General features: G+C 33.4%; 1 protein-coding gene across 1 annotated transcript in view; it reads right to left on the bottom strand.

Annotated features, from left to right (window-relative positions):
* The window catches only part of LOC101901612 (uncharacterized), a 36,894-nt gene continuing 12,896 nt past the window's right edge, over positions 1–23,998 (bottom strand). Inside the window, exons 2-3 of the mRNA XM_059126538.1 lie at positions 279–1,130; positions 1–219 (exon numbers count right to left, since the gene is read on the bottom strand). Coding sequence (XP_058982521.1) covers positions 32–219; positions 279–1,130 — 1,040 coding nt within the window. The 3' untranslated portion in view covers positions 1–31. The remainder of the gene's footprint in view (positions 220–278; positions 1,131–23,998) is intronic.

The following is a 23,998-nucleotide window of genomic DNA, read 5'->3' as shown; positions in this document are numbered from 1 at the left end:
TACTTTCTAACTTGTTTTTATTTCATTGACCCTAAATAGCTCCTCGATTATACAACCATGGCAAAACCATTTCGATATGCTGACGATAACGGGAATTGGTGAAGAGACGGTTTTTAAAACGCTTTCCTGCAGCAGTGTCCGCTAAGAAATTTTCTGTCTTAGCTTCCTCACAGCTGTCCAAAAGAACGGTGGCCATGGAACCAATTGCTGCGTGGTAACCTAATGAGGGGAGAAAATAATATTTAGAATCGACATTGAATATCAATATATTATCATACCCCATATTCCATATTTATGTAACATAATGTGTAAATCCTTCAGTGTTGGTATCATCGGTCGATAATTCAAAGTTTGGAGACTTTCAACCAAACACCGATGATAGTACCACACAAAATAATCAAATTTTGTCAACTTTATGTCATATTGTGTTGAAGACAATAGCAGTGTGTACAGATCTTGGGCAGGTGTACCATATCGGGGTCCTTGGAAATCAACAAAAAAGGTTTCGGTGATATTACCCTCATCATCATGTTGAAACATGATATTATTTGACCAAAAATCACCATGATTGAGAACACAGAAATCCTGTTTCTCTTCCTTGGCCGATTGAATCAATTCATCGTATACATTCCTCTGCAAGGCATTGTAACACCTCTCTTCCACACCTCGATATGATTTGGCACATTCCAGGAACTCTTTGTGTACCGAATCGGATAAGGGTTTCATTATGTCACGTAAAGATTCGTTTAGAAAACTGTGACACATAAATGGGTTAAAAGGTCCTTCGATATCGATGCGATGTGCCGAGGCTGCGTGCCATTGAGCCAACTTTTTGAGGGCAGCCTCAGTGTGTTGTGTGTCGAGACCATCAAGACGTGGCATATTTTTAAATCCCCTTGAACTTAGATCTTCCAGCAGGAGATAAGGATGCTCTACATCTAATCTATAGTAGTTGGGCATAAATTCGATGTCAATGCCAACCTTTCGATACATATTTCGATATTCATCAACAACACCTCGATAAATGGCGGTTTCTACTTCGAAAACATCGTAAACTTTCATTACTTCGTGAAATATCGCATTGCTTGGTGCGATTTTCATGATGAACGATACCTCTTTGGTGTTGGCACCTGGAAAGAATGAGACGAAACCACAAAGAAAGTATTAAGTTCAGATTCATAAGGTGTAGCTGTCCTGAGACCAAACCCGAACTTTTACATTTTTAAAAAATTTTATGGAATGAAAAAAAAAATTGTCGGAAATAGCATCAAATTTTAGAATAAGTTTAGATTTGTTCGAATTGGCCACCTTTGGCACGAATTATGGCCTTCAAACGGCCAATGATACCGTCACACGCTCCCCGAATGTGGTATTTTGGACCCGCGAAGCGCTTGCCTGAGGTGATCGACACTTTGGTATTTTTTAGTGCCAACGTTGCTTTCCAAAATACTCCAGACACAATAGTCCTACGGATTGGTATCCAGAGATTTTGGTGGCCATTGTACGCTAAAAATGAGGAACCACATTTTGTAACCATTCTTGGATGACGCCTGGTGAGTGCGATGGTGCTGAGTCCTGTTGGAATGTCCAAGGCCTGCGGCCAAAATGTTTGCGTGCCCAAGGCTTGATACACCCTCCAGAATATTTTCGCGATAATATTCGGCATTTATTTTGATGCCACGGTCGATTAATACGAGCGGAGAGCGACCATCGGCTGTTATGGCGGCCCACACCATCACCATGGCCGGCGCTTGCGTTCTGGTGGCCAACCGAAGACGCACATTTTCAGCTGACCTCTTTGGCAAGTACACGAAATCATTTTGTTTGTTTACAACCTGCTGAACAATGAATGTTTTCTCATCGGAGAAAACCAAATTCGGCAATTCACCACTTTGGACCAAGCGAAGCATCTCTTTAGCTCTTTTGAGTCCATTTTCTTTCTGTTGAGGTGTAGTTCTTGCACTTTTTGGAATGTCAATGGCTTTACCCCGAGCTAATTTTTCAATAGTTGCCGAATGGAATATTGCTATATGTTCGGCTCACGAGTCATTTTTCGGCCACTGCGACGCGAGTTTCGACCAGGTCACTTCTTTACTTTTCGAACCATTTCTGCTGATGTTTCTGTTTTCTTCCGTACACTTCCTTGACGTTGGGCTACGCTACCAGTACAACGCGTAACGAGCGATTTTACGAGACACAAAAGATTTATTCACATTTAAATGCTGGAGTGTTCTAACGATAGCCACTTGTGGTTTTCCAGCGAAATACAAAGAAATCACACTATCACGCTTGAATTCCTTCGCGAATAACTTTTTTCTCGGAAAAGTCTCACCAAAATGCTTTTGTACACTTGTAAACCATATAATGAGCTGTCACTGGAATAATTTTAACAGCTGTTGGACGAGTGGCTTAGAAATGACAGCAATCTGAAGTTGGTTGCAGTTTTTTCATCTCACCCTGCACTTCTATAAAAAATAAATCAAAACAAATTATTATTCTATGACATACCCTTCAATTCCACTTTTGCCGTTACACTCAGAATTTCAGTAGAATAATTTTCTCCAGGTTCTAGAGCTGATTGTACCCCAAAATCTTGTATTCGTTCAAAATTTGTAATTATCTTACGAAATAATAATTCAAAATTTGATGCCTCGATCCATGTGGGATATGGCGATGATGGAGATGTTGAGTTTTTAATTTCCATAGATTCCTGTTGGCTTTCCATTTGTTATTTCGTTGAAAACTTCGCAACAATAGAGTAACAAAACAAGTTTACTTTCCAAATATATTCCAAAAGCAACAACGCAATGCTGTATATAAGGTGGTGCTGATGAGAAAAAGCTTTGGTGCAATTTTAAAAGTTCTGTGTTGCATGAAGATTTGTATAAAGTTGTGAAATATTCCGTGATCTTTGTAACACTCTATGTTCTTAGTAAATAAATTGTGCTGAAAATTACGAGCTAACATTGCTATTGAAACCTCAGCCTTTTGGCTACACAGTGCACGAATATCATTTGATATGTTCCAAATGCACCTCATCGAAATAACGGTTTTAGATTATAGCACAGTGGTTCCGAACCATGAAAAGATCGAAAACTTGAATGCAACAAATTTCATGATATTAAATTTCCATTTTCTAAAAATATTTTTAAATTTTAAAACGGCAGCGAGAGAGAGAGAGAGTGAGAGAGATTTTGAGTTAATTTTAGGGTACATGGAATTCGTCATTCCGTTTGCAAATCATCGAAACAATAATTTCAGACCCAACAAAGTATATGTATTCTTGATCAGCGTAAAATTCTAAGACGATGTAGCCCTGTCCATCCCCCGTCTGTTGTAATCACGCTAGAGTCGAAACGAATAAAGATTAGAAGTTAAAATTGTTCAACGATCTGTCTTTTATCTGCAGGCAGGTAAATTCCGAAGATGGACTATATAGGTCCACGATATCGTATATCCCCCACATGACGGTACTCACGATATTCGGAATTTTGATGATTTCAATCACATTTTTCCAATGGAATTGTGTGAAATTCTACAAAAGCAGTTCTTCGTGAATACTTTAAACCCTGAAAGAAAAAAGAAAATTCACAAAAGGAGTTCCGTGTGAGTACATTACCCCCTGGAAGAGAATTGTCTATATAGGTCCACGTTTTAGTAAAGCTTCCATATAACGGTACCCACTGATATTCCGTATTTCCATGATTTTAGCGAAATTATTTCAAATTTCGTACTTAAAGTTTGTAATGGGTTCTACAACCTACGACGGAAAATTGTCTATGCAGGTCTACGTCCTTATATAGCCCCTGTGCAACGGTACCTCCTTTTATTCCGTATTTTGATAACATTTTGTTTTAAAACATCGTATTTGAAGTTCGGAATCTGTACTACAGCCTATGACAAAAAATTGGATATCCAGCACCACGTTTTTCAATGGATTTTTTCGAAATTTTTCAAGTTCCTTACTAATGGTGGAGGATATAAATGTTTCGGCCTGGCCGAAATTAGCTTTTTTTTAAGACTTGCAAGCGAAAAGTCAACTTATATAAGTTGAACTAGTATGCTTAGTAATATGGCTACAGAAGGTATAACGTGCCAAAACGTGCCTCATTCAAATAACGGTTTTAGACCCTAGGTCTTTTTGGACTAAATCTGTTTCAGGATATTTGGAGTCGGTGCAGAGATGTCTGTCCGACCGTCTCTCTGGCTGGTGTGCACGGTAATTCTCGAATTTAGTATACGATTTGGTCCAAACTTTGTAGATCGTAATATTATTATCAAACATAGAACTAGTTCGGAGATGGCCAACATCGGTTCACTTCTTCTGGTACCTCCTACACAACGGCTCAAAAATTTTAATTATTAGATCTCTCATAAAATTTGTTCAGTTTGAAACTTTCAGACTTTCAAGGATCTTTATATACTATTCAAGTTTTTCTTTTTCGAAAATAATCATTGAAAAATGTTTACCATTTATACCAAAAAGTCTTCAAAGTGTTTCAATTTGGAGTTTACCGAAGAGGATATTAGTAAAACCACTGGACAATTGATACACATTCAATTTTTCTATCCAAAACTATTTCAACGTCTCTATATGTAAAACCTAGAAATCAACAGTGTTCTCAATATCAAATTTCGGAATTTTAGCTCTGTTATTTCCCACCTTACCAAATTGAGTACCATTTATACAATTCCAGTAGTACGCATATCCAACAAACATACCCTTCTCTCAACACCAACAGTGACATCCATATTAAATTTCAGGATTCCAGCCCTATTCCTTCATCAAAGACCAAATTTAGTAATATTTAGTATTCCAGACCTATCCCTTCACCCAATACCAAATTTAGTACCATTCAGTACTTTTCGTAAAATTATAGTACATATTTCCGTAACCACCTCCATATGTCCAGGCTATACATGATCAGCGACTTCAATACCAAAATTTCAGATTTCAAGTACTGTCTGTTCATCCATACCAAATTATAACAAAAATAGTACTATTTAGTTCTTTTGGTAGAATCTTAGTACACATTTCCAAAACTTAACACCATCAGGGACCCAAATACAAAATTTCAAATTGCAGCTTCATCTGTTTACTGTAAAGCAAACTGTTTCAAAATTAGTACCATTTAGTTCAGTTCGCATACTTAGTACACATTTTCAAAAGCACCTTCGCATATCAAACTTACTTTCGAACCTTGATTCTCATACAGAATTTAAAGTTTTTGATCTATCCGTTCATATAATACCAAATAGTATCATTTTTGAATTTTATTTCCATTTAGAAATTTTCGTAACCTTAATGTTCGAATTGCCACCCTTTGGTACATCTATCCTGCACTCTATCAATGACTTACATTCCAAATGTCATAATTCTAGCTAATTCCGTTTTTCCAATAAAAGTATTACATTTTTAGTACATTTTTAGACGAAACTCAGCAGTACCACATGCCTACGCATCAAGACTGAGCCTCGTGCAAAATTTCTAGGTTCTAGCTTTAGTCGTTTCATTTGAGCTTTGATTATCCGATGGAGATCCAATGCAGTCAGTCAGTTATTTCAGTAATCTTTTATATATATAAATACCTACAATCAAATTTAGTACCAATCTGCACTTTCCGTTCACATAAGCATTTGTTTCCAAAACCAATATCGATAATAATTCATATTTAACAATTTAGTATCTTTTCGTACATCTACGGTACGTATTTCCAAAACCACCTCCATATCACATAACTACACACCAATTCTGACCCAACGCCAAAATTAAGAAATCAGTCTCTATCAGTACAACCAATATTAAATTCTGTACCATTTAATAGCTTTTGTACTTTTATGGTACTTATTTTAAAATAATACCAAATCACAGGACTCCAGCTCTATAGGTTCACTCATACTCCCACTGTATTGTCAATTCAAAATTGCAAGATTCCACTCCTATCACTTTGCCCATATACTAATTGTACCAAATTTAGTTCCATGTAGTACACATAAGTACGAAATTTTAAAGCTTCTTATATATCCCAATCTTACTCTACCACAGTAATCCCAATTCCAAATTTTAGGATTCCAGCTCTATCGGTTCTCCCATATCCAAATTGTACCAAATTTAGTAATTTTTAGTACATATAAGTACAACTCTCCTACAATTTAGTACACATAGGTACAAATTTTCAAAACTACCTACATTACACAATCCACTAGAAATCTTGTTTTCAAATTTCCAGGTTCCAACTCCACCGGTCCTCCCAAAATTTAAATTGTACCAAATTTAGTAACGTTTAGTACAAATAAGTACAAATTTCTAAAAAATCCTATAATCTTATTTCCGAATTTCAGCATTCCAGCTCTATCGGTTCACCTTAAACCAAATTGTACCATTTAATACTTTTCGTGCATATAATTACAAATTTCCAAAATTTCAGGATACCAACTCCATCCGCTAATTCAAATTCAAATTGTACCAAAATTATGTACCATTTAGTATTTTTCGTATACATGAGTACACACTTCCAAAAATACCTCCTTACATCGACCATACTCCTAAACCTTTATTCCCATTTCAAATTTCAAGTGTTTAGATCTAATCGTTCACATGACACGAAATTGTACCACATGTTGTAAATTGTAGTACTTTTCGTACACTAGTGCGAATTCCCATAAACCCTTTGGTACATTCATCATGCACTCTACCGATGACCTTCATTCTAGTTCTACTGGTTCGTCAAATACAAAGTGTACAATATTTAGTACTTTTCGTACCGTTCTAGTATGCATTTCCAAAAATCCAACTTTATCTGACATCTTTGGGCCAATAGCGACCCTAACCCAAAATATAAAAATTCTGGCTTCGTGTGGACGTTGATGAATCATCCAAATTTGTACTAGTGCAAGGTCAGATGTCAAGGTCATGGTCAAAATTGTCTTCGAATTTCGCGAAACTCATTATTTCTTCCAACATCTAAATCTGCTATAAAGACAGGATTGGTATCAACATTTTGTATAATGGGTCAACATTTTGTGTAATGGGTCAAAATTTTGTATAATTATGACCTCTATAACCCGGCGAATCTATGTTGCGATTTAATTCGAACTTCGCATACCTCATTATTCTACAATGGGTCAACAGTTCCTCTACAATGGGTCAACCTTTTGAATAGTTACAACTCTAATACCTAGTGGCTAGTTACTGCCTACCTAGAATTTGAAAGTAGTGTTTGATTATTTCCTGCACCAGATGCTGCTAAAGGTGTTAATAACGTTGTAGCTTTATTCTCCGTTGTTAACCATACACACTTGTTTGTTTTATTAATCACTTGTCATCCATATCAGTCGCATACGCTAAATGTAAACAGATATATATGTGTGTTGTATGTGTACCCGAGGGTGTATCTGAATAATAATAGTAGTGAGGCACACTCCCGGAAAGAAACAAAGTTTGTTTACTTATTGGTAATAAAAAATAAAATAAATAAAAATGGCATTAATATCGGATAGTTGCAATCTGAGTTCTGGACAAGCGCCTAAACTGCCCTCACAGCATTCTTGTGCTGGGTGACCTTGTTATTGGCCAAGGTGTGTTAAAAATATCAAATTTTATAGAGGTATATATTGTCCATTTCGTATCGGCCCTAAACAAATATGATATAAATATTGCGTCAGGTTTAGGCTATACCGACTACTTCCTTCACTTTATACGAGATATGTGACAATTTTTAGAAAATGTTAAAATGTGCTGGAGATACCAGATATAGTCGACCAAAGTATTTCATTTTCATACTTCATCTAATACAGATAAAAATATTGGTATGGGCAACATTACAAGAAAATCAAACATTTATTTATATCTAATTTAATGCGAAATCATACATTTCATATTCATCTCAGGTTTCTGGTTGAGAGAAATATTTAGATATAGCAAGTTGTAAAAGTTCGCTGACTTGATTCGGAAGTTATGACAGATAAATGTATTGAAAATTGCGACGCTTTGTGGGTGAGGTTCCAAAAGCGATTCGCACATATATATTATCTTCACAACAGATCTTGTTTGTTCGTCAAAATATCACGTTTTGTTTGTCAAAATCTTGAACCCTATGTGGGGAAGGTATCCGAATAAATGGTCCGATCTCTACAACCTTTATAAGAGATCTAGTGTTGATAGAAAATTTGAAAAAATTTGTGGGGAGGTACCAGAAGAAGTGGACCGATACATCCCATCTTCACAGCAGATATTGTGTTAGTAGAAATAATGGAATCTGTGAAGTATGAGTAGAACCGAATGCTAATTTCAGATTTTATGATCGTTTTGGCAATTCAAAACTTTTACCCTTTGTGGGGGAGGTACCAGAAGAAGTGGTCGGATCCCTACCATCTTTATAACAGATCTTGTGTTGATGGAAATATTGAAATGTATCAAGTCTGAATGGAGTCAAGCGTTAATTTCGCGTTTTATGAGCTTCATGGTTATTAAACATTTTGACCTTTGTGGGGGAGGTACCAGAAGGAGTGGACCGATATATTCCATTTCCACACCAGACCTTGGTTAAATAAAAATATTGTGATGTGTGTAATTTGAATACAATCGGATTCTTACATTACAATTTATAAGAATTATATTTATTCAAAATTGTAACCCTTTGTAGGGGAGGTAGTTAATAGAGTGGACCGATATTGTCTATTTTTGCAACTAAACAAGCGCTGCGTAGAGTTGGAGCAAAATCGAATTATTGTTTCTGCAGAATATATATATATATATATATATATATATATATATATATATATATATATATATATATATATATATATATATATATATCAAAAAAAAAAAAAAAAAAAAAAAAAAAAAAAAAATATATATATATATATATATATACTAGCTGGCCCGGTCCGCGTTGCCGGCCCATAGTTTTTGTCTATTATGCGTATTTGTCAAATCATGATTATTCAAAGATATGAATGTTATAAATGTTCACGTACTGGTCGATTAGTTTTTAATTTTTAGTCAAATGAGCAGTAATTTGGAATTTACTGTACTTTGTACAACTCGTAATTGAGGGCTAATTGATTTAAGAATAGGCAAAGTTAATTACTTTTTGAACCCATTAGCACCTCAGATTGTGCATTAGAGTCCTCATAAGTCCCCCTAACCATGTCGGTCTGTTTGTCCGCCAAAAGGTGGACTTGAGGGGATACTATTACATGGAGAAAATCCTAAAATTTGTAGATATGTTGAAATTTTTGTGTAAGATTTTCATCCCCAAATACTCATTTTTAGCCAAATCCTTTGAAATACGGTAAAATGCGAAACATCGACCTACATTGAAAACTTTCTTCACCCCTTATAATCCAAGATGACAAATAGAGGCCAAATCAAAAATATAGCTATTTTACATCCATTACCGTAAGATGGGAATTAATTTTATTTGCCATTTAAATTGTAAGTTGGAGTCCATATTTTTCATCATAGTATAATTTAATGACGATTCAACAAATATTCGGTCCCGTGCTACTTTCTTATATTTGTAATTTGTTCATGTTTTCACAATTTATTTCATATAGATGTATATCCCAAATCTACGTTCCCAACCAATATTCTCTTGGGGGTTACAAATTCAATAGAATACAATTTTTTCTTTTCTGACCACACATTAGATGTGAAAGTGGACTTGGGGATACTCCAATGTGGGGACTTTACATGAATAAATTTCTATGTGGCAATTATCTGTACGATGGTTCCTTACCCCAGGGTAGCATAAATACAATTTTTTAGTGGTCAAGACCAATATGGGCCCTACTCCGAAAATTTTATGCGAAGAGGTTCTCTCTTAGAAACAAAGATGCAAAATAAGGGCCAAAAATAGAAGAAAAAGGCGAAGACTCCAAAAATGGCTTAAATCATACGATGATTATTTATGATCGATATCATGACCTGCTAAAGCGATTTAAGGTATCTTAAATGTTCAGGCAGAATTTTTGGAAGGATAGAAATCCTTTTCTTACTAAAAGTCCCATTCGCTCTACTATTTTGCACCCTTTATATTTGGTATTTTACTGATTGTACTCCCACGCTTTGAAATAAGCCCCATTAGTCTTTTTCGGTCATTTTTGTTTGTTTAAATGTCTGCGCATCTTCCAGCTGAAGCACGATGTAGGCCCTGGAGTTGAAAGGTAGATGTCAGTTACCATCGTATTTCGCACTTATTTCATTTTTTGGTGAAAAATTGTATATAGTGAAAAATTATTCTTTATTTTGTTCACAAAAAATCCACTGAATTCAATATGATATTACAAATTTAAAAAAAATTGACAAAAGAAGAATAACAAATTGAAAAAATCTTTAACTTGTTCGCTGATTTTTTACAGCAACTGTTTAAAGATCCTTACAAAGTTTATCAATAGAATGTACTTTTATTTTAAAATTCAATTCCATTGGAATTTTTTTTTCGATATTTTCCCGTTTTGAGAATTGTTGCAATGAGATCTCTTTTTTCGTGTTTCTTTTTAACGATTTTGAAAAAGTAATTTTCTTTTAACTTTGGTGTGACCACATTAAATTATTTCGGTATCATCTATTCCGTTTCGCCACCATATAATTCGGTACTACACTTCCATGTAACCCGTTATCAATTTCAGTTCTCAAGAAATCAAGTCAATTAAATAAATAGGTATTAATATTCGAATTCAAAAATAAAATATAAAAAACACTACAAATGTACATTAGAAAAAAGTAAGTCAAAATGGAAAAAATAATGCAAAATAAAACATTACTATTGTACATTTCAAAAGTCAAAATGAAAATGTTAACATATCACATTTTTACGCGATTTTTTTGGATATTATCCTTTTCGGATAAGAGACAATTCCGAATTTGTATGAATCATTAAAATCAGTTCAGCGGTTCTTAAGTTATAAGCGTAGTAACTAACACAACTTTCATTTATATATATAGATTTTTGAATTCGAATATTAATACCTATTTATTTAATTGACTTGATTTCTTGAGAACTGAAATTGATAACGGGTTACATGGAAGTGTAGTACCGAATTATATGGTGGCGAAACGGAATAGATGATACCGAAATAATTTAATGTGGTCACACCAAAGTTAAAAGATAATTACTTTTTCTAAATCGCTGAAAAATCATGAAAAAGAGATCTCATTGCAAAAATCAAAAAAAAAAAAAACATTTTCAAAGGAATCGAATTTTAAAGTAATAGTACATTCTATTGACAAACTTTGTAAGGAAGGATCTTAAAACATTTGCTGTAAAAAATCAGCGAAAAAGTTGAAGACTTTTTCAATTTGTTATTCTTTTTTTCGTCAATTTTTTTTTTGTGAACAAAATAAAGAATAATTTTTCACTAAAAAAATTGAATAAGTGCGAAATAGGATGTTAACTGACATCTACCTTTCAACTCCAGGGCCTACATCGTGGGTTAGCTGGAAGATGCGAACACGTTTAAACAAACAAAAATGACCGAAAAAGCTTAATGGGGCTCATTTCAAAGCGTGACAATGATCCGTCCAATGAGAGCTCAAAATGCAAAATTCTTTGGGAGAATAATAAGTAATATACCAATATTGAAATAAAAGGTGCAAAATAGTAGAGCGAATGGGACTTTTAGTAAGAAAAGGTTTTATATCCTTCCAGAAATTCTTCCCAAACATTCAAAATACCTAACATCACTTTTGCAGGTCTTTATATCGATCATAACTCATGGATAAGGGAACAACGCGATTTCATATTTATATAACCATCTATGATTTAAGTTATTTTTGGGGTCTTGGCCGGTCACTTTTTTCATTTTTTGGCCCTTATTTGACATTTTTGTTTCTAAGGGGGTAGATAACCTCTTCGCATAAAATTTGAAATTTTCAGAGTAGGGCCCATATTGGTATTGACCACATTCATCAATTGATTTGGCTAAAAAATTTTATTTATGCTACCCTGGGGTAGGGAACCATCATACAGATAATTGCCACATAGGAATTTATTTAAGTATCCATTGGAGTATCCCCAAGTCCACTTTCACATCTAATGTGTGGTCAGAAAAGAAAATTTTGTATTCCATTGAATTTTTAACCCCCAAGAGAATATTGGTTGGGAACGTAGATTTGGGATGTGCATCCATATGAAATAAATTGTGGAAACATGAACAAATTACAAATATAAGAAAGTAGCACGGGACCGAATATTTGTTTAATCATCATTGAATTATCCTATGATGAAAATATGGACTTTAAGGGGTCTCCAACTTACAATTTAAATGGCAAATAAAATTAATTCCCATCTTATCATTCTGCCCTCAATTATGAGGTGGATAAAACTATTTTTACTTATTTAAATCACGCGAAATGCTATGACATGCTATATTGTTCTGCTATATTTTTGATTTGGCCTCTATTTGTCATCTTGGATTATAAGGGGTAGAAGAAAGTTTTCAATGTAGGTCGATGTTTCGGAGTAGTGCCCATATAAAGAAGGTACCTCCTAATTTAACCACATTTCAAAGAATTTGGCTAATAATGCGTATTAGGGGGGTGAAAATCTTACACTAAAATTTCAACATATCTACAAATTTTAGAATTTTTATCCATGTTATAATACCCTCTCAAGTCCACCTTTTGGCGGACAAACAGACTGACATGGTTAGGGGGACTTATGAGGACTCTAATGCACAATCTAAGTTGCTAATGGGTTTAAAAAAGTAATTAACTTTGGCTATTCTTAAATCATTCAGCCCTCAATTATGTAGTATACAAAATACAGCAAATTCCAAATTACTGCTCATTTGACTGGAAGATTTTGCTACGATCCCTTATATGGCGATAAGATTGATATATACTTTTTAATATATTTGTATAGCACATCCACACAGTTGAAGCCCACGGTTTAAATATTGAAGCCCACTGGTTAAAAATGGGTACAGGTATTTTAAAACACTTTAAATCGACCTGTACGTGAACACTTATATCAGTCATATCTGTGAATAATTATGCTTGGGAATATATGCATAATAGACAAAAACTACGGGCCGGCAACGCGGACCGGGCCAGCTAGTAAGGTAATAAATAAATATGAATGGAAGAACAAAAACACAAAAGCAAAAAAAGAAATTGATTCAAATTATAATTACTTGTAAAATGTAAATATGCAAATATCAAAGTCACTCTCAATTGATATGAGTACTCACCAAACTGGTTTTACGTTGAACTTGTTGGAGGCCTCGAAGAAGTTCGTCGTTTTTGTTGTGATCGCTATTTTTGATGATAAGTTATTTTACGATGATAATGATGATGGGTGATGCGTTTGATAGTAATTATACTTTGCTTCATTCATAAATGCTTGTGCTTTACTTCATTCCTACTTATTATGTGCGTGCGTGGGTGCACTAAAGGGTGAATCTTAATTTTGTCTACAAATTTTAATTAAATGATTATGCAATGAAATAGCAATAGTAAAATATCATGGAAATTTGAAATTATTAATTACTAGCTGGCCCGGTCCGCGTTGCCGGCCCGTAGTTTTTGTTTATTATGCATATTTGTCAAAACACAATTATTCTCAGATATGACTGATATAAGTGTTCGCGTACTGGTCGATTAAAAGTGTTTTAAATATTTAAACCGTGGGCTTCAAAGGTGTGGATGTGCTATACAAACCTATTAAAAAGTATATATCAATCTTTTCCCCATGTAAGGGATCAAATTAATTTTTAGTATAGTAAAAATCGTAGCAAAATTTTGCAGTCAAATGAGCAATAATTTGGAATTTGCTGTATTTTTTACACCTCATAATTGAGAACATTCTTCTACCCCTTATTATCCAATATGACAAATAGAGACAAAATCAAAAATATAGCAAACTGAAAAAAATTTCGCGTGATTAAAAATGAGTAAAAATAGTTTTATACACCATATTTTTCATCGTAGTATAATTCAATGACGATTCAACAAATATTCGGTCCCGTGCTATTTTCATATACTTGTAACTTGTTCATGTTTCCACAATTTATTTCATATAGATGTATATCAAAAAACTATGTTTCCAACCAATATTCTCTTGGGAGTTACAAATTCAATAGAATACAAAATTTTCTTTTCTGACCACACATTATATGTGAAAGTGGACTTGAGGATACTCCAATGTGAGGACTTTACTTAAATAAATTCCCATGTGGCAATTATCTGTATGATAGTTCCTTAACCCCTTAGAGACAAAGATGCCAAATAAGGGCCAAACAATGAAAAAAGTGCCCCAGACCTCAAAAATAGCTCAAATCATATGATGGTTATATAAATATGAAATCGGGATGTACCCTTATCGTGCGATATCATGATCTGTAAAAGTGATTTAAGGTATCTTGAATGTTTGTGAAGAATTTCTGGAAGGATAGAAATCCTTTTCTTACTAAAAGTCTCATTCGCTCTACTATTTTCTACCCTTTATATTTGGTATTTTACTGCTGTACTCCCAAAGAATTTTGCATTTTGAGCTCTCATTGGACGGATTATTGTCACATGAAAGAATTAGGTTCACGCTTTGAAATGAGCTCCATTAGGTTTTTTATGTCATTTTTGTTTGTTTAAATGTGTTCGCATCTTCCATCTAAACCACGATGTCGGCCCTGTAGTTGAAAGGTAGATGTCAGTTAACATCGTATTTCGCACTTCTTTAATTTTTTTGGTGAAAAATTGTATATGGGTAAAAATTATTCTTTATTTTGTTCACAAAAAATCCCCTGAATTCAATATGATAATACAAATTGGAAAAAAAATGACAAAAGAAGAATAACAAATTGAAAAAATCGTCAACTTGTTCGCTGATGTATTACAGCAAATGTTTAAAGACCCTTACCATTATTTTAAAATTCGATTCCACTGAAAATTTTTTGGATTTTTTCCCGATTTGAGAATTTTTGCAATGAGATCTCTTCTTCGTGATTTTTAGCGATTTTGAAAAAGTAATTATCTTTTAATTAATAATTATCTTTATTTTGGTGTGACCGCGTTAAATTATATCGATATCATCTATTCCGTTTCGCCACCACATAATTCGGTACTACACTTCCATGTAACCCGCCATCAATTTAAGATCTCAAGAAACCAAGTCAATTAAATAAATTGGTATTAATATTCGAATTCAAAAAAAAAAAATATATATATATAAAAAACACTACAAATGTACATTAGAAAAAAGTAAGTCAAAATGGAAAAAATCATGCAAAATAAAACATTACTATTGTACATTTGAAAAGTCAGAATGAAAATGTTAATATATCGCATTTTTACGCGATTTTTTTGGATAGACAACTCCGAATTTGTGTGAATCGTTAAAATTAATCCAGCGGTTCTTAAGTTATAAGCGTAGTAACTAACACAACTTACATTTATATATATAGATTTTTGAATTCGAATATTAATACCTATTTATTTAATTGACTTGATTTCTTGAGAACTGAAATTGATAACGGGTTACATGGAAGTGTAGTACCGAATTATATGGTGGCGAAACGGAATAGATGATACCGAAATAATTTAATGTGGTCACACCAAAGTTAAAAGAAAATTACTTTTTCAAAATCGTTAAAAAGAAACACGAAAAAAGAGATCTCATTGCAACAATTCTCAAAACGGGAAAATATCGAAAAAAAATTCCAATGGAATTGAATTTTAAAATAAAAGTACATTCTATTGATAAACTTTGTAAGGATCTTTAAACAGTTGCTGTAAAAAATCAGCGAACAAGTTAAAGATTTTTTCAATTTGTTATTCTTCTTTTGTCAATTTTTTTTAAATTTGTAATATCATATTGAATTCAGTGGATTTTTTGTGAACAAAATAAAGAATAATTTTTCACTATATACAATTTTTCACCAAAAAATGAAATAAGTGCGAAATACGATGGTAACTGACATCTACCTTTCAACTCCAGGGCCTACATCGTGCTTCAGCTGGAAGATGCGCAGACATTTAAACAAACAAAAATGACCGAAAAAGACTAATGGGGCTTATTTCAAAGCGTGGCCCTACTTCTTTCATGTGACAATAATCCGTCCAATGAGAGCTCAAAATGCAAACATTTTTGGGAGTACAATCAGTAAAATACCAAATATAAAGGGTGCAAAATAGTAGAGCGAATGGGACTTTTAGTAAGAAAAGGATTTCTATCCTTCCAAAAATTCTGCCTGAACATTTAAGATACCTTAAATCGCTTTAGCAGGTCATGATATCGATCATAAATAATCATCGTATGATTTAAGCCATTTTTGGAGTCTTCGCCATTTTCTTCTAATTTTGGCCCTTATTTTGCATCTTTGTTTCTAAGAGAGAACCTCTTCGCATAAAATTTTCGGAGTAGGGCCCATATTGGTCTTGACCACTAAAAAATTGTATTTATGCTACCCTGGGGTAAGGAACCATCGTACAGATAATTGCCACATAGAAATTTATTCATGTAAAGTCCCCACATTGGAGTATCCCCAAGTCCACTTTCACATCTAATGTGTGGTCAGAAAAGAAAAAATTGTATTCTATTGAATTTGTAACCCCCAAGAGAATATTGGTTGGGAACGTAGATTTGGGATATACATCTATATGAAATAAATTGTGAAAACATGAACAAATTACAAATATAAGAAAGTAGCACGGGACCGAATATTTGTTGAATCGTCATTAAATTATACTATGATGAAAAATATGGACTCCAACTTACAATTTAAATGGCAAATAAAATTAATTCCCATCTTACGGTAATGGATGTAAAATAGCTATATTTTTGATTTGGCCTCTATTTGTCATCTTGGATTATAAGGGGTGAAGAAAGTTTTCAATGTAGGTCGATGTTTCGCATTTTACCGTATTTCAAAGGATTTGGCTAAAAATGAGTATTTGGGGATGAAAATCTTACACAAAAATTTCAACATATCTACAAATTTTAAGATTTTCTCCATGTAATAGTATCCCCTCAAGTCCACCTTTTGGCGGACAAACAGACCGACATGGTTAGGGGGACTTATGAGGACTCTAATGCACAATCTGAGGTGCTAATGGGTTCAAAAAGTAATTAACTTTGCCTATTCTTAAATCAATTAGCCCTCAATTACGAGTTGTACAAAGTACAGTAAATTCCAAATTACTGCTCATTTGACTAAAAATTAAAAACTAATCGACCAGTACGTGAACATTTATAACATTCATATCTTTGAATAATCATGATTTGACAAATACGCATAATAGACAAAAACTATGGGCCGGCAACGCGGACCGGGCCAGCTAGTAATTAATAATTTCAAATTTCCATGATATTTTACTATTGCTATTTCATTGCATAATCATTTAATTAAAATTTGTAGACAAAATTAAGATTCACCCTTTAGTGCACCCACGCACGCACATAATAAGTAGGAATGAAGTAAAGCACAAGCATTTATGAATGAAGCAAAGTATAATTACTATCAAACGCATCACCCATCATCATTATCATCGTAAAATAACTTATCATCAAAAATAGCGATCACAACAAAAACGACGAACTTCTTCGAGGCCTCCAACAAGTTCAACGTAAAACCAGTTTGGTGAGTACTCATATCAATTGAGAGTGACTTTGATATTTGCATATTTACATTTTACAAGTAATTATAATTTGAATCAATTTCTTTTTTTGCTTTTGTGTTTTTGTTCTTCCATTCATATTTATTTATTACCTTACTAGCTGGCCCGGAAGATGCGCAGACATTTAAACAAACAAAAATGACCGAAAAAGACTAATGGGGCTTATTTCAAAGCGTGGCCCTACTTCTTTCATGTGACAATAATCCGTCCAATGAGAGCTCAAAATGCAAAAATTTTTGGGAGTACAATCAGTAAAATACCAAATATAAAGGGTGCAAAATAGTAGAGCGAATGGGACTTTTAGTAAGAAAAGGATTTCTATCCTTCCAAAAATTCTGCCTGAACATTTAAGATACCTTAAATCGCTTTAGCAGGTCATGATATCGATCATAAATAATCATCGTATGATTTAAGCCATTTTTGGAGTCTTCGCCATTTTCTTCTAATTTTGGCCCTTATTTTGCATCTTTGTTTCTAAGAGAGAACCTCTTCGCATAAAATTTTCGGAGTAGGGCCCATATTGGTCTTGACCACTAAAAAATTGTATTTATGCTACCCTGGGGTAAGGAACCATCGTACAGATAATTGCCACATAGAAATTTATTCATGTAAAGTCCCCACATTGGAGTATCCCCAAGTCCACTTTCACATCTAATGTGTGGTCAGAAAAGAAAAAATTGTATTCTATTGAATTTGTAACCCCCAAGAGAATATTGGTTGGGAACGTAGATTTGGGATATACATCTATATGAAATAAATTGTGAAAACATGAACAAATTACAAATATAAGAAAGTAGCACGGGACCGAATATTTGTTGAATCGTCATTAAATTATACTATGATGAAAAATATGGACTCCAACTTACAATTTAAATGGCAAATAAAATTAATTCCCATCTTACGGTAATGGATGTAAAATAGCTATATTTTTGATTTGGCCTCTATTTGTCATCTTGGATTATAAGGGGTGAAGAAAGTTTTCAATGTAGGTCGATGTTTCGCATTTTACCGTATTTCAAAGGATTTGGCTAAAAATGAGTATTTGGGGATGAAAATCTTACACAAAAATTTCAACATATCTACAAATTTTAAGATTTTCTCCATGTAATAGTATCCCCTCAAGTCCACCTTTTGGCGGACAAACAGACCGACATGGTTAGGGGGACTTATGAGGACTCTAATGCACAATCTGAGGTGCTAATGGGTTCAAAAAGTAATTAACTTTGCCTATTCTTAAATCAATTAGCCCTCAATTACGAGTTGTACAAAGTACAGTAAATTCCAAATTACTGCTCATTTGACTAAAAATTAAAAACTAATCGACCAGTACGTGAACATTTATAACATTCATATCTTTGAATAATCATGATTTGACAAATACGCATAATAGACAAAAACTATGGGCCGGCAACGCGGACCGGGCCAGCTAGTAATTAATAATTTCAAATTTCCATGATATTTTACTATTGCTATTTCATTGCATAATCATTTAATTAAAATTTGTAGACAAAATTAAGATTCACCCTTTAGTGCACCCACGCACGCACATAATAAGTAGGAATGAAGTAAAGCACAAGCATTTATGAATGAAGCAAAGTATAATTACTATCAAACGCATCACCCATCATCATTATCATCGTAAAATAACTTATCATCAAAAATAGCGATCACAACAAAAACGACGAACTTCTTCGAGGCCTCCAACAAGTTCAACGTAAAACCAGTTTGGTGAGTACTCATATCAATTGAGAGTGACTTTGATATTTGCATATTTACATTTTACAAGTAATTATAATTTGAATCAATTTCTTTTTTTGCTTTTGTGTTTTTGTTCTTCCATTCATATTTATTTATTACCTTACTAGCTGGCCCGGTCCGCGTTGCCGGCCCGTAGTTTTTGTCTATTATGCATATATTCCCAAGCATAATTATTCACAGATATGACTGATATAAGTGTTCACGTACAGGTCGATTTAAAGTGTTTTAAAATACCTGTACCCATTTTTAACCAGTGGGCTTCAATATTTAAACCGTGGGCTTCAACTGTGTGGATGTGCTATACAAATCTATTAAAAAGTATATATCAATCTTATCGCCATATAAGGGATCGTAGCAAAATCTTCCAGTCAAATGAGCAGTAATTTGGAATTTGCTGTATTTTGTATACTACATAATTGAGGGCTGAATGATTTAAGAATAGCCAAAGTTAATTACTTTTTTAAACCCATTAGCAACTTAGATTGTGCATTAGAGTCCTCATAAGTCCCCCTAACCATGTCAGTCTGTTTGTCCGCCAAAAGGTGGACTTGAGAGGGTATTATAACATGGATAAAAATTCTAAAATTTGTAGATATGTTGAAATTTTAGTGTAAGATTTTCACCCCCCTAATACGCATTATTAGCCAAATTCTTTGAAATGTGGTTAAATTAGGAGGTACCTTCTTTATATGGGCACTACTCCGAAACATCGACCTACATTGAAAACTTTCTTCTACCCCTTATAATCCAAGATGACAAATAGAGGCCAAATCAAAAATATAGCAGAACAATATAGCATGTCATAGCATTTCGCGTGATTTAAATAAGTAAAAATAGTTTTATCCACCTCATAATTGAGGGCAGAATGATAAGATGGGAATTAATTTTATTTGCCATTTAAATTGTAAGTTGGAGACCCCTTAAAGTCCATATTTTCATCATAGGATAATTCAATGATGATTAAACAAATATTCGGTCCCGTGCTACTTTCTTATATTTGTAATTTGTTCATGTTTCCACAATTTATTTCATATGGATGCACATCCCAAATCTACGTTCCCAACCAATATTCTCTTGGGGGTTAAAAATTCAATAGAATACAAAATTTTCTTTTCTGACCACACATTAGATGTGAAAGTGGACTTGGGGATACTCCAATGTGGGGACTTTACTTAAATAAATTCCTATGTGGCAATTATCTGTATGATGGTTCCCTACCCCAGGGTAGCATAAATAAAATTTTTTAGCCAAATCAATTGATGAATGTGGTCAATACCAATATGGGCCCTACTCTGAAAATTTCAAATTTTATGCGAAGAGGTTATCTACCCCCTTAGAAACAAAAATGTCAAATAAGGGCCAAAAAATGAAAAAAGTGACCGGCCAAGACCCCAAAAATAACTTAAATCATAGATGGTTATATAAATATGAAATCGCGTTGTTCCCTTATCCATGAGTTATGATCGATATAAAGACCTGCAAAAGTGATGTTAGGTATTTTGAATGTTTGGGAAGAATTTCTGGAAGGATATAAAACCTTTTCTTACTAAAAGTCCCATTCGCTCTACTATTTTGCACCTTTTATTTCAATATTGGTATATTACTTATTATTCTCCCAAAGAATTTTGCATTTTGAGCTCTCATTGGACGGATCATTGTCACGCTTTGAAATGAGCCCCATTAAGCTTTTTCGGTCATTTTTGTTTGTTTAAATGTGTTCGCATCTTCCAGCTAACCCACGATGTAGGCCCTGGAGTTGAAAGGTAGATGTCAGTTAACATCCTATTTCGCACTTATTCAATTTTTTTAGTGAAAAATTATTCTTTATTTTGTTCACAAAAAAAAAATTGACGAAAAAAAGAATAACAAATTGAAAAAGTCTTCAACTTTTTCGCTGATTTTTTACAGCAAATGTTTTAAGATCCTTCCTTACAAAGTTTGTCAATAGAATGTACTATTACTTTAAAATTCGATTCCATTGAAAATGTTTTTTTTTTTTGATTTTTGCAATGAGATCTCTTTTTCATGATTTTTCAGCGATTTAGAAAAAGTAATTATCTTTTAACTTTGGTGTGACCGCGTTAAATTATTTCGATATCATCTATTCCGTTTCGCCACAACATAATTCGCTACTACACTTCCATGTAACCCGCCATCAATTTCAGTTCTCAAGAAATCAAGTCAATTAAATAAATTGGTATAAATATTCGAATTCAAAAATAAAATATAAAAAAACACTACAAATATACATTAGAAAAAAGTAAGTCAAAATGGAAAAAAATCATGCAAAATAAAACATTACTATTGTACATTTGAAAAGTCAAAATGAAAATGTTAATATATCACATTTTTACGCGATTTTTTTGGATATTATCCTTTTCGGAGAGTAGACAACTCCGAATTTGTGTGAATCGTTAAAATTAATCCAGCGGTTCTTAAGTTATAAGCGTAGTAACTAACACAACTTACATTTATATATATAGATTAATACATTAGGGTGTCTCTTAATATTATTTCAAAATAAGCTATGTCTAATTCTTTAATTTGTATCTAATTTTATTTACCTAATATGTTTTTCTAAAGTATTTTACATTTTTATGCATTAATCCAACTATTGCAATTTATTCGTACATAGATATATAAGTATGTTTTTGCCTTGAATTGAAATTATCGGTGTGTATTAAAATGAATTACTAAGAACTCTAAAGTGTTTTCATGAAGTGGTAAGGCAAAACTAGGGTATTGAAAGATGGGGTCCTGGAATAAATTCCGCCTATCAGGACTATGGTTAGGGAGGGTAAAGAGGCCAATATCGCACATCACCTGATATATTCTTTAATGGGGAATTTTGAATATTTATGTACCAACAATAGTTATTTCAATTGTGGGGTATCAGTTTTTTCATTAGTGTTTATTTTCCTGTCAGTAACATTCAAAAGGGAGTCTATAATAATTTTCTGTAGACATGTAGTTTTGTTATATGTGGACCCGAACCCCCCACCCGGCTGAAGTTAGCTAACAATGGCTCCCGCTGTCCTTCATAAACAAAGCAAAAGAGAATTAAAATCTTTGTCCTAGCAATTAGAATATAGTTATCCTCGTCATCTGGAATTCATTAAATGTTGATATTGCTAATAAAATAAACTTACATTACAGAAATGGCGCCCAACGTGGGGCTGAACTTGTGCAACATTTGTACATTTACGGCCTATTTTTTAGATACCATAATTATGTAAATTTCAAGGAATGAGTTGAAATTGAAAGTTTTGTAGTAGAGGACTTACTTCAGAATACATTATAGATCTTTTCTGGACTTCAATTATTTGAGTACTATTAGTCGAATATATTGACCGATTAGAAATCTTTAATGACTTTCTTTAGAAAGCTTTTTGTTACATATTTTCTAACCTTCTTGTTTTAAAATTAAACAAAAGATGAGTTTTGAATTTGGCTTAGTTATCGAAACTTGGCGTTTAGGTAGGATCTACATTAAATTGCTAATAGTATTTAATGTCCATTTTACGGCAAAGGAACCAACAGTACAATATACAGGTTTCAGTTTCGGTTTGCCAAGTCTTCAATATACTGAATCTTTGAACAACATCTCCATAGCCCATGATATTCAATAATTTTCCCTATATACCCTAGTATACCCCCACTGAATATGAAAACACAATATTTTATGATTTAAATTGCCTACACAACTTTGAAAAATACAATTTTACAGTAAATATTATTACAGTCAAAAATTCAAATCGTTGGAAATTCCAAAAAAAAAAAAAAAATTGAACCAAAATGTCTTTGCTAAGATCTCCTACACTTTCTACGTCCGCAGTGTGTTCTTCATGCAAAGAGACTTTACTCGAAGATCAGGATTGCATAATAATTTCGCAATGCGCTCATTCTTTCCATCGTCTTTGTATTGCTTCTTATTCTGAATGTCCAACATGTAAGAAACCATTCGAATTATCAGACTTACGCAACTTAAATACACAAAATGAAAATCCTCAAAGTGTAATTTTTGTAGAAACTGACGTGAGAAACCTATCTCTTCAAAAAGCAAAAGCAAAAAAATGCTGCTCGTGGTAGAGGTCGTGGGGCAAACGCCAAACAATATAATACTAGGAGCACAATTAGAAATTTACTTTTAGACTATAATCAGCCAAGTGAATCAATGGATAATACATTAGATCACACAGAGGGCAGTATAACGCCTAATCGGCACATTCAAAGTGAAGATCCACCTCGAAACCCAGATACTCCACAACGTAGATCGCCAAATGTAAGTGATGTGGATTATAATAGAATTAATCAAATGATCGAGTCTACCATTTCAAGAATGTTTCAAAACTTGAATGTAAACAACATACTTCCCAATCCAAATACCCAACCTTTTTGTCAAGTTGCACGAGATTCGCAACGTACCAATAATAATAGTGTTTCAACAAATGATAGAAATACTGTTTCTAACCACCTTATTATTTTTTATATTGGAACTGACAAAATGACATCCATTATAAAAAATTGGAATATACCATTCGACGGTTCAACTAAAGGTTTGGACGTTGAAGAATTTATATACCGTTTGAAGTCTTTAACTGATGATAATTTCGATAATGATTA

This window comes from Musca domestica, unplaced genomic scaffold (genome assembly GCF_030504385.1).
Source record: "Musca domestica strain aabys unplaced genomic scaffold, Musca_domestica.polishedcontigs.V.1.1 39, whole genome shotgun sequence".
NCBI classification, from domain to species: Eukaryota; Metazoa; Arthropoda; class Insecta; order Diptera; family Muscidae; genus Musca; species Musca domestica.
The sequence above is the reverse complement of the archived record's forward strand: the minus strand, read 5'-3'. Positions and strand labels throughout refer to the sequence as shown.